Source organism: Callionymus lyra, chromosome 18 (genome assembly GCF_982586985.1).
Source record: "Callionymus lyra chromosome 18, fCalLyr1.hap1.1, whole genome shotgun sequence".
In the NCBI taxonomy this organism is placed as follows: Eukaryota; Metazoa; Chordata; class Actinopteri; order Syngnathiformes; family Callionymidae; genus Callionymus; species Callionymus lyra.
Genome location: NC_141835.1, coordinates 8,019,819 through 8,033,035, shown reverse-complemented (window position 1 = coordinate 8,033,035; position 13,217 = coordinate 8,019,819). Strand labels below are relative to the sequence as shown.

The following is a 13,217-nucleotide window of genomic DNA, read 5'->3' as shown; positions in this document are numbered from 1 at the left end:
GTCCTGACATCCACCCGTTTGTCCTTTTATCCATCCATCCATCGTTCTGTCCTGACATCCATCCATCGTTCTGTCCTGACATCCATCCATTGTTCTGTCCTGACATCCATCCATCGTTCTGTCCTGACATCCATCCATTGTTCTGTCCTGACATCCATCCATCATTCTGTCCTGACATCCATCCATTGTTCTGTCCTGACATCCATCCATTGTTCTGTCCTGACATCCATCCATTGTTCTGTCCTGACATCCATCCATCATTCTGTCCTGACATCCATCCATTGTTCTGTCCTGACATCCATCCATCATTCTGTCCTGACATCCGTCCATCGTTCTGTCCTGACATCCATCCATTGTTCTGTCCTGACATCCATCCATCATTCTGTCCTGACATCCATCCATCGTTCTGTCCTGACATCCACCCGTTTGTCCTTTTATCCATCCATCCATCGTTCTGTCCTGACATCCATCCATTGTTCTGTCCTGACATCCATCCATTGTTCTGTCCTGACATCCATCCATTGTTCTGTCCTGACATCCATCCATCATTCTGTCCTGACATCCATCCATTGTTCTGTCCTGACATCCATCCATCGTTCTGTCCTGACATCCATCCATCGTTCTGTCCTGACATCCATCCATCGTTCTGTCCTGACATCCATCCATCGTTCTGTCCTGACATCCATCCATCGTTCTGTCCTGACATCCATCCATCGTTCTGTCCTGACATCCATCCATTGTTCTGTCCTGACATCCATCCATTGTTCTGTCCTGACATCCATCCATCGTCCTGTCCTGACATCCATCCATCATTCTGTCCTGACATCCATCCATTGTTCTGTCCTGACATCCATCCATCAATCTGTCCTGACATCCATCCATCGTTCTGTCCTGAAATCCATCCATCGTTCTGTCCTGACATCCATCCATCGTTCTGTCCTGACATCCATCCATTGTTCTGTCCTGACATCCATCCATTGTTCTGTCCTGACATCCATCCATCGTTCTGTCCTGACATCCATCCATCGTTCTGTCCTGACATCCATCCATTGTTCTGTCCTGACATCCATCCATCGTTCTGTCCTGACATCCATCCATTGTTCTGTCCTGACATCCATCCATCGTTCTGTCCTGACATCCATCCATTGTTCTGTCCTGACATCCATCCATCTTTCTGTCCTGACATCCATCCATCGTTCTGTCCTGACATCCATCCATTGTTCTGTCCTGACATCCATCCATTGTTCTGTCCTGACATCCATCCATCGTTCTGTCCTGACATCCATCCATTGTTCTGTCCTGACATCCATCCATCGTTCTGTCCTGACATCCATCCATTGTTCTGTCCTGACATCCATCCATCGTTCTGTCCTGACATCCATCCATTGTTCTGTCCTGACATCCATCCATCGTTCTGTCCTGACATCCATCCATCGTTCTGTCCTGACATCCATCCATTGTTCTGTCCTGACATCCATCCATTGTTCTGTCCTGACATCCATCCATTGTTCTGTCCTGACATCCATCCATTGTTCTGTCCTGACATCCATCCATCTTTCTGTCCTGACATCCATCCATCGTTCTGTCCTGACATCCATCCATTGTTCTGTCCTGACATCCATCCATCGTTCTGTCCTGACATCCATCCATCGTTCTGTCCTGACATCCATCCATCGTTCTGTCCTGACATCCATCCATTGTTCTGTCCTGACATCCATCCATCGTTCTGTCCTGACATCCATCCATCGTTCTGTCCTGACATCCATCCATCGTTCTGTCCTGACATCCATCCATTGTTCTGTCCTGACATCCATCCATCGTTCTGTCCTGACATTCACCCGTTTGTCCATTTATCCATCCATCCGTCTTTCTGTCCTTTTATCCATCATCCATCTTTCTGTCCTTTTATCCATCCATCCATCGTTCTGTCCTGACATCCACCAGTTTGTCCTTTTATCCATCCATCCATCTTTCTGTCCTGACATCCACCCGTTTGTCCTTTTATCCATCCATCCATCCATCTTTCTGTCCTGACATCCATCCATCGTTCTGTCCTGACATCCACCCGTTTGTCCTTTTATCCATCCATCCATCTTTCTGTCCTGACATCCATCCATCTTTCTGTAGTGACCTCCATCCATCGTTCTGTCCTGACATCCACCAGTTTGTGGTTTTATTCATCCATCCATCATTCTGTCCTGACATCCACCCCTTTGTCCTTTTATCCATCCATCCATCGTTCTGTCCTGACATCCACCAGTTTGTCCTTTTATCCATCCATCCATCGTTCTGTCCTGACATCCACCCGTTTGTCCTTTTATCCATCCATCCATCGTTCTGTCCTGACATCCATCCATCTTTCTGTCCTTTTCATCCATTCATCGTTCTGTCCTGACATACACCCGTTTGTCCTTTTATCCATCCATCCATCTTTCTGCCCTGACATCCATCCATCGTCTTGTCCTGACATCCACCCGTTTGTCCTTTTATCCATCCATCCATCTTTATGTCCTGACATCCATCCATCTTTCTGTCCTGACATCGATCCATTGTCTTGTCCTGACATCCACCCGTTTGTCCTTTTATTCATCCATCCATCTTTCTGTCCTGACATCCATCCATCATTATTTCCTGACATCCACCCGTTTGTCCTTTTATCCATCCATCCATCTTTATGTCCTGACATCCATCCATCTTTCTGTCCTTACATCCATCCATTTGTCCTTTTATCCATCCATCCATCTCTCTGTCCTGAAATTCTTCCACTTGTCCTTTTGTCCATCCATCCATCTTTCTGTCCTGACATCCATCCATTTGTTATTGCAACCATCTAGTTCTCCTTTTATCCATCCATTTGTCCTATCTTCCATCTGTTTATCCCTTCATCAATCCATTTGTCCTATCTTTCATCTGTCTGTTCTTTTATTATCCATTTTTCCTTTCATCTATCCGTTGTCTCCTTTCATCCATCCATTGGTCCTTATATTCCTGACTTTTTCCTTTCATCTATCCATTTGTTCATCATTCCATCAGTCATTTATTTTATCAATACATTTGTCTTTCTGCCCATTGTCCTTTTATACATCCCTTTGTCCTTTTATCCGTCAATTTGTCTCTCCATCGGTTTGTCTATTTATCTATCATTTTCTCCTTTCATCCATCTGTTTGTCTTTTTATCGATACAATTGTTCCTCCATCCATTTTTCCTTTCAACTATCACTGTGTCCTTGTATCCATGCACATCTCCCTCCATTCATTCATCCTTTCATCCATCGGTTTGTCCTTTTATCCTTCAATTTGACCTCATCACGGATCTGTTTGTCCTCATTTCCATGCTTTTGTCCCTCCATCCATTTGTCCTTTTGCTATCCACTTATGTTTCAGTCTATCCATTTGTCCTGCCATTAATCTTTTTTTCCTTCCATTTTTTGTGTATTTGTCCATTTATCCTTCTTTTTGTCCTACCTTTCCTAACCGTTCCCACTTGTCCTAAGATCCATCCGTTTGTCCTTCCATCCAATCAAATTTCCATCACCTTCTCCCTTTATCGATCTGTTTTCCCCACCATTGAAAGGTTATTATTTTTATGTATTCATCTCTCTTTTTGACCTTTAATCATCCCATGTGTCCATCAATGTGTGTGTTAAGTCTTCAATTTATTTGTTTTACTTTCACCATCTGTCCATTTGTCAATCGATCTTTTCGTCCATGCATCTGTTGTATGCAAGTATTGTAGTCACGGCTCACCAGGCTTCTGAGGTGTTGTCAAAAAACATTGTGTGATTAAAAAGTGTTTCTCCAGTTTTCCCTATATCCAACATAGTCTGTTAAAGTACATCTTACAATGACACACATCCTTTTATTGACGATTTAAACGATTTTCTTTTCCTTCCATTAATAATTGACAAAACTCTGGAACATCCGATTAGAGAGCTTCGGCATCAAAGAGAACAATCACCCGCTGTGTTGTTGCTGCGCATCATTATATTGCTCTTCTAATTGCCAGTCTCACATCTGTTCTTCCAAACATTTTCTTTTCTTTTTTTTTTGTGGTCCAGGATGGCTCAACAGGGCGAGACATAGTTGCAAAAAAACAACGATTTTTAGGATTATTAATGGAGATGGAGTGGGCGAACCATGAAAAATGTCATGTGTGGGCCGCTGGAAAACTTTGTTTTTCGAAAGATCTGAGTTTTTTAAAAAAAAGTGTGTTTAATGAAATTGAAACTGTTTGTTGGTGGGTCATAATTGTGAAGCCATTATGATTTCATGTTTTTGCTTTTTACTACAAAATAATTGAGAAAAAAATCTTTAGCTATATAAGTAAGTAAGTAATATTTATTTATATAGCAGCGAATACATAAATATGGTATTTTTTATTTTGGTTATATCTGTAATATAGTAGAGGCTCCCAGTAATGGACATTTTCCCAAAAAAAGAAGAACATATATATATACATATATTTTGGTCTTTCATTCATCCACCTGTTTGTCCTTTCATCCATTCATTGTCCTACCATCAAGTTGTCCTATTATCCATCCGTTAATTCTTCCAACCATCCATTTGTCCTATCTTCCATCTGTTGATATTGCAAAATTATGTTTTTTTTTTTTTTTTTTATTACTTAAAAAGTTAAAGAAACAACATAGCAATATAACTTCGGGCAATGCACTATTTAAAACATTATTTATTTGTTCTTTTTGTATATATATTGCACTATTTTGTACTTATTTTCATATTTATACTTTTATATACATTTATTATATGCAATATTTAAAACATTTATTTTTTCTGTTTATATTATATTGCTCTATTTATAACTTATTAATATTTATATTTACGCAATCACCCTATGCTGTGTTTTTTAAACGGTTGCCAAGCAACATTTTTTTTTTCGCCAGTTTTTCATTGCTGTGTTCTTCTGTGCAATGACAATAAAGAAAGTCTTAAGTCTAAAGTCAAAGCATTACAGGGAAGGTACGCGTTGTTTTAGCATAACTACATCTAGCAACTCTATCAATTAGCTAAGCTAGCAAGTGCAGCTGTTTCTTAATTCACACTGAGGTGCTTCATTTTCACTGGATTCATATCATGATCCTGGACAAAGGTTGCGATGCTATTGTAACGAATCGCCATGAAGAAAAAAGGCCAGAGCAGCCATGTTTCTTCCTTCAGCTCCATAAATCACGCACTGACAGGCTGTGTACAGTTGAGGAGCTGGTCCAGTCTCAGACCAATAAAGCCAGAAGCCCCCGGGAGAACCAGTAATGAGAGACGCTGCTGATTTTTATCATTGTTTTGCATCAGGTGGAAGCAGCCACCGACTCGGAATCCGAAAGCAAAGGCTCCCGGGAGTACCATTCTGTTGGGATCCAAGTGGAGGACGACAAGAAGGGGTAAGACAGGGATTGTTTAAGGGAAAGTTTCTTCCATGTGAACTCTTTCTTTGGCGTTCCCCTTAGACAGGGCAGGTTCAAGCGCTCCAACAGTGTGACGACAGCCGTTCAGGCGGACATGGAGTTGGAGTGCTTCCCCACCATGGAGGACAAAGGCCTGCAGTTCGGTGGAGGCTTCCAGCGCCACTCGGAGCCCAGCACGCCAACCCAGTACGGGGCGGTGCGGACGGTCCGGACGCAGGGCCTGTTCAGCTATCGCGAGGATTACCGCACGCCGGCCGAGCCCCCGAGTCCGAGGGAGACCACCAGCGAGACAACCTGGCAGCTGGAACCGCCTTCGTCGAGAGAGAGCGCGCTCACGACCACCGAGTCGGGGAGAAACTCGCCGTCGCTGAGGAGGGACGGGAGCTGGTTCATGCAGCTGCTCCACACCGAGACCAAGCGGATGGAGGGGTGGTGTAAGGACATGGAGGCGGAGGCCGAGGAGAACGACCTGTCGGAAGAAAGTGAGTGTGCCAAGTTTTGATTGGAATGCAAAACGCGTTCACTCTTTTCCGCATCTGCTTAAGTTCTAGGCAAAATCAGAAGTGCCGTGGGGAGCGCTCAGCTGCTCATGTCCCAGAAGTTCCAACAGTTTTATTGGCTGTGTCAGCAGAACCTGGTAAGAAACCCAAAGCGTGCGCCCGACTATCAGCTGTGTAGGACATCAAGGGAGACGTTAAGGATGGGTTAGCATGTAGCGTCAAGGATTTTTAGTAATTTTTCATACTCCAGGTGGCCAATTCATTTCCTAAGGGACCGAAGGGACCTCAGTGGCCATCAATCCAAGGCTCACCGTCATGTCAACTAAGGGTTGGGATTATTTTCAGGGTAATCTGTTCCTTTTTAGAGTCATAAGCAATAATGTATGTTCATTTTAATGTAGCGTTCCAGCATGCCTCACCCTTAGTCTGTTTCTCTGGTCACTCCTGATTGGTAGGCGGCAAATCGTGGACAGGATAGAGCATGTTGCGTGTTATTCAAAGTCACCTCATGATTCAGGTACCAATCGCGACACATCATAGGGTTGTTTTAATGTGACCAACGAAACACCCTGGGAACCACTAGGATAGAGAGCGCTTGACCTAGTAAACCCCTCGGTGTTCCATTGGTATTCCCTCGGATCCTGGAGAGCGAAGGTTACAGGTGCTGCCCCCATGACTTTTGGACGCCAACCCTGCCATGACCGACCTTCGGCGGATTAAGGGGGTTAACCACATATTGACCAATTTGCTAATGTGACCCGCCATCGGAGGGGCCCCCCCACCCACTGCGGGCAGACCTACCCGGTCCGCCTAATCGGGGTGGCTTCAAAGCCCCCCAGCCGAACCCTTTTCTTGAAACCGGGACACCCTTGCGTGCCATCGCCGCCCTCCCCTTGGCCGTTGGCGCGGACCTTTAGAACAAGAACGACTTCCTATTGGCTATCAAGAAGAGAAGGCGGGACACGATTGTAGCTACAGGGTCGACCTTTAGAGTTTAGCTAATATAGCTCCATGTAACAATGACATTTAACATTAGGAACAATGCGCGAACGCTCTCCTGCGTCTTCGTCAACCTTCAACATGCATTTAATGGTTTAGTAACCTCAGACGGACTCAATCAGAATTCCCTGAAAGTCATTGATCGTGTAATACTGCGGAGCCTGAGATCAATAGCCATCTTGCACATCAGCGGTGGACTGAACAGTTTTAGAATAAATAGAAGGATACATTTTTCTTTAATGTCCGGGTTTACCAGGAGACGATGGCGGGGAGGGAGGCGGGGGCGGGGATTAGACCGCCGCTCCGTGGATCATCCGAGAACACGATCGCGCTTCAGGTCAGGGATTTCTGCCTCATCATTTTCTCAAGCCGTTCACAAGTCGTTTTATTGATCGGAGGCGAGTCGACGATATTTCACGAGGAGCTGGTGGAGAGTGTTAGTGATGAGAAGCCGTCCTGGCTCGCTCGGGGAGGAAGTCGGATTAGGATCATTTCATCAATGTGTGCATAATTCAAACGAGAAATATCTGCAATAAAGTGGATTATTTTAATGCTCCAATAGATGAGTTATTACGTTTTTTTTCTCCACATGCTTGGGGAGTTTTCTCTTATACAAGTTTTAATTGGCTGCTTGTGCTGCTGGAATTAACCCACGGCTCTTACCCTTACTAGCTGGGATATGCTCCAGCCTTGCAACCCTTTCACAAAATTAAATCATAAATTATTAATTCAAAGTATATAAACCCGCCTTGAAAGAAATAATCAATATTTATTTTTATGTTTTCACTTATTTTGTTGCTTTTTTTTTTGTTTTATTTGTATAAAAAGTACATTTGACCTAATTTAATAATTAATAATGTTTCCTTGGTTTGTATACATGTATAATTGTTTTTATTATTATTGTAGCTATTGTTATACTTTCTATCTTCATTACTATCAGTTTATAAAGTTGCAATATTTAAGAAATATATTTAGAATATTATAAATGACTTCTGTTATTCTTTACAACTATTGACAAATAAACAAACAATATTTCAAATACCGATAACGATAAAATAGAATGAGCAATTTACAAATTATAAGAATTAAAAATCTTAAGTTATGAGAATAAACGACAGAACTGATAAATATATAAGTTATACAAACCAAATATGAAAAGTAAGTTGTTGTTTTTTTTTTATTCAAATAAAATATGGACATAAAAACGAAAGATAAAAGTAAAAATAATGTGAATCAAACTCAAATAATACGTAAAAATGATGCCATAAAAGGAGATAAATTTAAAGAAATTACAAGAATATTGTAACTATTGCTCTTGGTGACGCTTCTTAACACAGCGTCTCTTGTTTAGTCTAAGAGGACATCTAGTGACTGTAAGTGGAATTGCCTCCTTTTTAAAAAAAAAAAAAAAAACTTTTGATTTCGTCTCTCAGGACCCCAGTGCCATGCCTCGGCCCACCTCTCAGGACCTGGCCGGGTTCTGGGACCTGCTGCAGCTCTCCATCGACGACGTCAACACCAAGTTTGAGCAGCTGCAGCAGATCAGGAGCAACAGCTGGAGGTCCGTCGACAGTCCGGAGAAGAAGGTGAGACTCGTCCTTGAGCCCGAGCCAGCAGACCCGCCCTGAGGGATCTGGTACCTGCCTGTCTGGTCCAAAACATCTCTCTCTTCCAGCACTATTTCTGTCTTGTTTATCTGGAAAGTTAATCTTATCTCTTGATTTCTCTATTATTTATTCATATAAAGAGGCTCATTTTTAATTGTTTAATTTACGGTTTGACTGTTAAAAATATTTGATGTTTATGTTGAACCAGGTTTGTTGTACACTTTCACAGAAAACTATATATATTTTAGGAAGTACCATTTATGTCCCACTTCCTATGTTAGGTCAAAATGTTAGTAAGTAAGTAAGTAATATTTATTTATATAGCGCTTTTCCAGACCAGGGTCACAAAGCGCTTAAACAATCAAAACAATACTCAAAAAAGTATATACTTTAAAGATCAAGATAATACTCCAAAAAACTAAAATTCCATTCTGTTTCTGAAGGTATGATATCACAATTAAGTCGGATGGGACTGAGATAAGAATTATTTTACAAAAGGGTTTCTTTCCAAGTAATGGAAAGCAGGCCAACATCACTATCTAAACAAACGTTTTCTGAGAAAAACTTTGATGACAAATCTGGTAACTAGGTATTTGTACTGGCAACAATCAGGCGATACGTATGTCGATACTGGGGCAACAATACGATATATTGCGATACTGTACTGAACAAGGATATATTTGTACTATCGTCGAGCACTTGACTCTGGTGTTTTAGAATTTACAGACCACATGACATAACTTCTTTCATTACTTAACTTTAACTTAACTTAACTTAACTACTTTAACTACCATCAGGAAACCATGGTAATACGTAAAATATGACATCCATAGCCTCCACAACAGGAACAAAGTAAAATAACATTTCTATCTGAGGTAATGATACCACAATGGGACTGAGTAAAGAGCTATTCTACAAATAGTTATTTTTCTTAGTAATGGAAAGCAGGCCAACATCACTATCTAAACAGACATTTTCTGAGAAAAACTTTGACGACAAATCTGGTAACTAGGTATTTGTACTGGCAACAATCAGGCGATACGTATGTCGATACTGGGGCAACAATACGATATATTGCGATACTGTACTGAACAAGGATATATTTGTACTATCGTCGAGCACTTGACTCTGGTGTTGCAGAATTTACAGACCACATGACATAACTTCTTTCATTACTTTTGGAAGCAAAAATCTCCAAATATCAGCTTTAAAATCTGCTGGAGTCGACTGTATCCTCTCGTCCTCAGTCATGGCTTGGATCTCGTTGGACATTATTGTTCCTTTAGCAGTGAAGTACAGAGTCATTGCTGCCATGTAGTAGTTCTGATTGTAATTTTTTTTTATATTTTAACTACCATCAGCAAACCATGGTAATACGTAAAATATGACATCCATAGCCTCCACAACAGGAAAAAAGTAAAATAACATTTCTATCTGAGGTAATGATACCACAATGGGACTGAGTAAAGAGCTATTCTACAAATAGTTATTTTTCTTAGTAATGGAAAGCAGGCCAACACCAATATCTAAACAAACGTTTGCCGAGAACAAACTACATGTCCGATGATATACTGCTAGCACAAGGTGCTTACTTGGTGTGTGTATACGATATATATTGGGATATATATTAAGAGCAAATAAATGTATATAAATAATTTAGTATGAAGTAGATATATATAAATAAAACATGTATTTAACCCCCTTTATTAGCTGTGAAAATACTTGCTTAAAAGCCAAAACTACCTACATAGAAAAAACTTTGTGAAATAATGTGCTTTATTCAAACAGTACTTTATCGCAAAAATAAAATGTAGTTATTTTTTTAATTACTCATTTTAAACGAGTAGTAAAATACAATGCAATACTGTAGGAACAAGGATATATTTGTAGTATTGTCCTAGTACTCAAGTCTGACGTAGCAGAATTTACAGACCACATGACTCTTGATGAAGTCGTAACTGCTTTCATTTGTTTTTAAACCAAAATATGTCCAAACATCAGCTTTAATAGCGGCTGGAGTTGTCTGTATCCTCTTGTCCTCAGCCATTGCATTTCAAAGGATGTCATTGTTCCTTTAGTCCATCTAGCGTCTGGAAGTTTAATTTCAAAAATAAATGAACAAACTGCAGATTTTCCGTGTTAATTGTAAATATAAAAATATAGTTAGATTGGTTTAAAAAAAAATGTATTTAACTGTTAAGTATAAAAGAATACAGCAGGGGAAAAAATAGTGTTGTCTTGGAAAAATCTTAATCCATATACGTGATTGAAATATTTTCTTTACCCTGAAGCCACCAGCTCCTGTACCAAAGAAGACGACCCGACAGAAGAGTTTGGTGACGCGAGAGAAATCATTGGACCTGCCGGACCGACAGCGCCAGGAGGCCCGGCGGAGGCTCATGGCGGCCAAGCGAGCGGCCTCTTTTCGGCAGAACTCGGCGTCTGAGAGAGCGGATAGCATTGAGATCTACATCCCTGAGGCTCAAACTCGACTTTGAGAAGACTGGACGCCTCTTTATCTGACTTTTAGAAGAAAAAAAAAGCCTTTTTTTCTAGACTCTTCTCGACTTCCTCATCTTCTCGTCTCATCACGGTAGCGAGCATCTCATCGCCATCATCTAAGATGGATGTGCCATCAACCCCCCGGGAGAGTCTGACCCGGAGTGGGTCAGTTTCGTCCGATCATAAACTCGTGCCATTTTTAAAAAAAAGAGCAGCTTTGACACCTACCAGCAACCCGGCCTTTTTAGAGATAAAGAGAGATTACGACGGATTAAATTGTTTCGGAAAAAAACCCAAACGTGTCGATGATGAGTCACAAAATGGCGGTGAATCCATAAAGAAAAAATAAGCTTGAAATACCTCAACTGTGTGCGTTAGGCACTCACTGGTTCTATTTCCCGAAAGAGAAAAATACTCTTTTGTAAATCAAGCTGAAGTTTCTAGGTCTTGGTCGCAGTATGGAATCCATTAAGAGCAAATAAATACATATAAATAATATAGAATAAAGTAGTAAAAATATGTATTTAACCCCTTTTTTTAGCTGTGAAAATACTCACCTAAAAGCCAAAAAAGGTTGTACAATACTGTGCATTATTCAAACAATTCTGTATCGCAAAAGAGTAATTTAAAGACATAATAAGAGGTATTATTAAAAATGTTATATCTAGTTATTTATGGAGTCATGTAGGTGCCAAAAGTAAATAAGTATATATGAATAATATAAGGAAGATCAACATTAACTTGCTAAAGAAAACACTTTTTATTTTTTTAAATAATGAAGTAAATACAGTATTTTTTAAAAGATAGCTTGTTATTGAATTACTTCAAGGCACCGCGGGTGTGCAGACCTCCGCCAAGCAGCTCATGCTATTGTATCAATTGTATCTTGTAGACATAATTAGACTTTTTTAAGCTTTTAAAAATGTACATACTAAAGGGTTAATCGGCTCAAAGGAACAGTTGATACTAGTACTTTTGGCCCAACCGTGTAGGAACTTTAAAAAATGAAGGAGGATCCAGATGGAGCTCCAGATACAATTATCAGCGTTTTCCTGAAAACTCTATTTAAATCTAATAATTGAAAAAAAAGAAGTTATTTTAGACTTATAGATAATGGAGGTAGTTCAACTTTTAAAGAGTCATATAGAAAAAGTAAAGAGCCAAAAAAAACGGAATCAGAATAATAAGAAAATGTGGCTAATTTTTGTTTCCACAAATCTGGTTTTAGAGTAAGTTAAGATAGCACCGTTTGACCTTTGACCCGGCTGACAGACTGATACCATAGACATCCATCGCGACCACCTCTCTGTCAAGTTCCCATTGCCAACGTCTCGCATTGGCGTTACTTGAAGCGGAACACATGCAACTTCGTCTCGTGCCAAAACATCTTGTCGATGCAGTAGAAAAAAAAAGAAAAAAAACAACGAGATTAGGACAGTTTGTGTAGATGAAAATATCTAGATTTAAGCACTTATGCACTTGTTACACTTCTCTCTATTTTTCAAGGGAAATGTACATAACTGATGTTGTACTTTGTGTGAGTGGTTGGTTTCTTTGATTGTCCACGTTCATTGCTTTTGACACAATCACATGTCATTCACTTCTCTCAGGCCCGTCAATCATTCAGAAATAAACCCCTACAATCCATCAATATCCGGTTTATTGATAAGATTTAATCTTGGGAATTAACCATTTTATTTAGTAATGGCAAAAGAATATTGAAATCTTGATTATTTTAGAAATATATTTTGAATAGAAAATGTGAAGTCATTGATCCCTGAAGACCACGAAAATGTTGCTTAACGCTTTGATCAACATTATGGAGTTTTAAGGAACGATAACTTGAATTTTAGGAGCTATAAAAATTAATTTTTGAATTCTGCTGTATCTGGGTCTCTTACATTCTGAGTTGAAAATATATCCACAGAAAAATTGGAGAAAAAGATAATACGATCAATTCCTATATTTACCTTTGAAGATAACATTAAAGATCAAAGGTTTTAAGAACATACTACATTTACCTTTGATGATAACATTAAAGATAAAAGGTTATAAGAAAATACTACATTTACCTTTGATGATAACATTAAAGATAAAAGGTTATAAGAAAATACTACATTTACCTTTGATGATAACATTAAAGATAAAAGGTTTTAAGAAAATACTACATTTACCTTTGATGATAACAT

The 13,217-nt window shown here is 39.9% G+C and overlaps 1 protein-coding gene across 1 annotated transcript in view; it reads left to right on the top strand.

Annotated features, from left to right (window-relative positions):
• Positions 1-12,896, top strand: part of dlgap2a (discs, large (Drosophila) homolog-associated protein 2a) — a 191,494-nt gene extending 178,598 nt beyond the window's left edge. Inside the window, exons 12-16 of the mRNA XM_087780459.1 lie at positions 5,308-5,396; positions 5,463-5,902; positions 5,966-6,057; positions 8,353-8,505; positions 10,818-12,896. Coding sequence (XP_087636585.1) covers positions 5,308-5,396; positions 5,463-5,902; positions 5,966-6,057; positions 8,353-8,505; positions 10,818-11,024 — 981 coding nt within the window. The 3' untranslated portion in view covers positions 11,025-12,896. The remainder of the gene's footprint in view (positions 1-5,307; positions 5,397-5,462; positions 5,903-5,965; positions 6,058-8,352; positions 8,506-10,817) is intronic.
• The last annotated feature ends 321 nt before the right edge of the window (positions 12,897-13,217 follow it).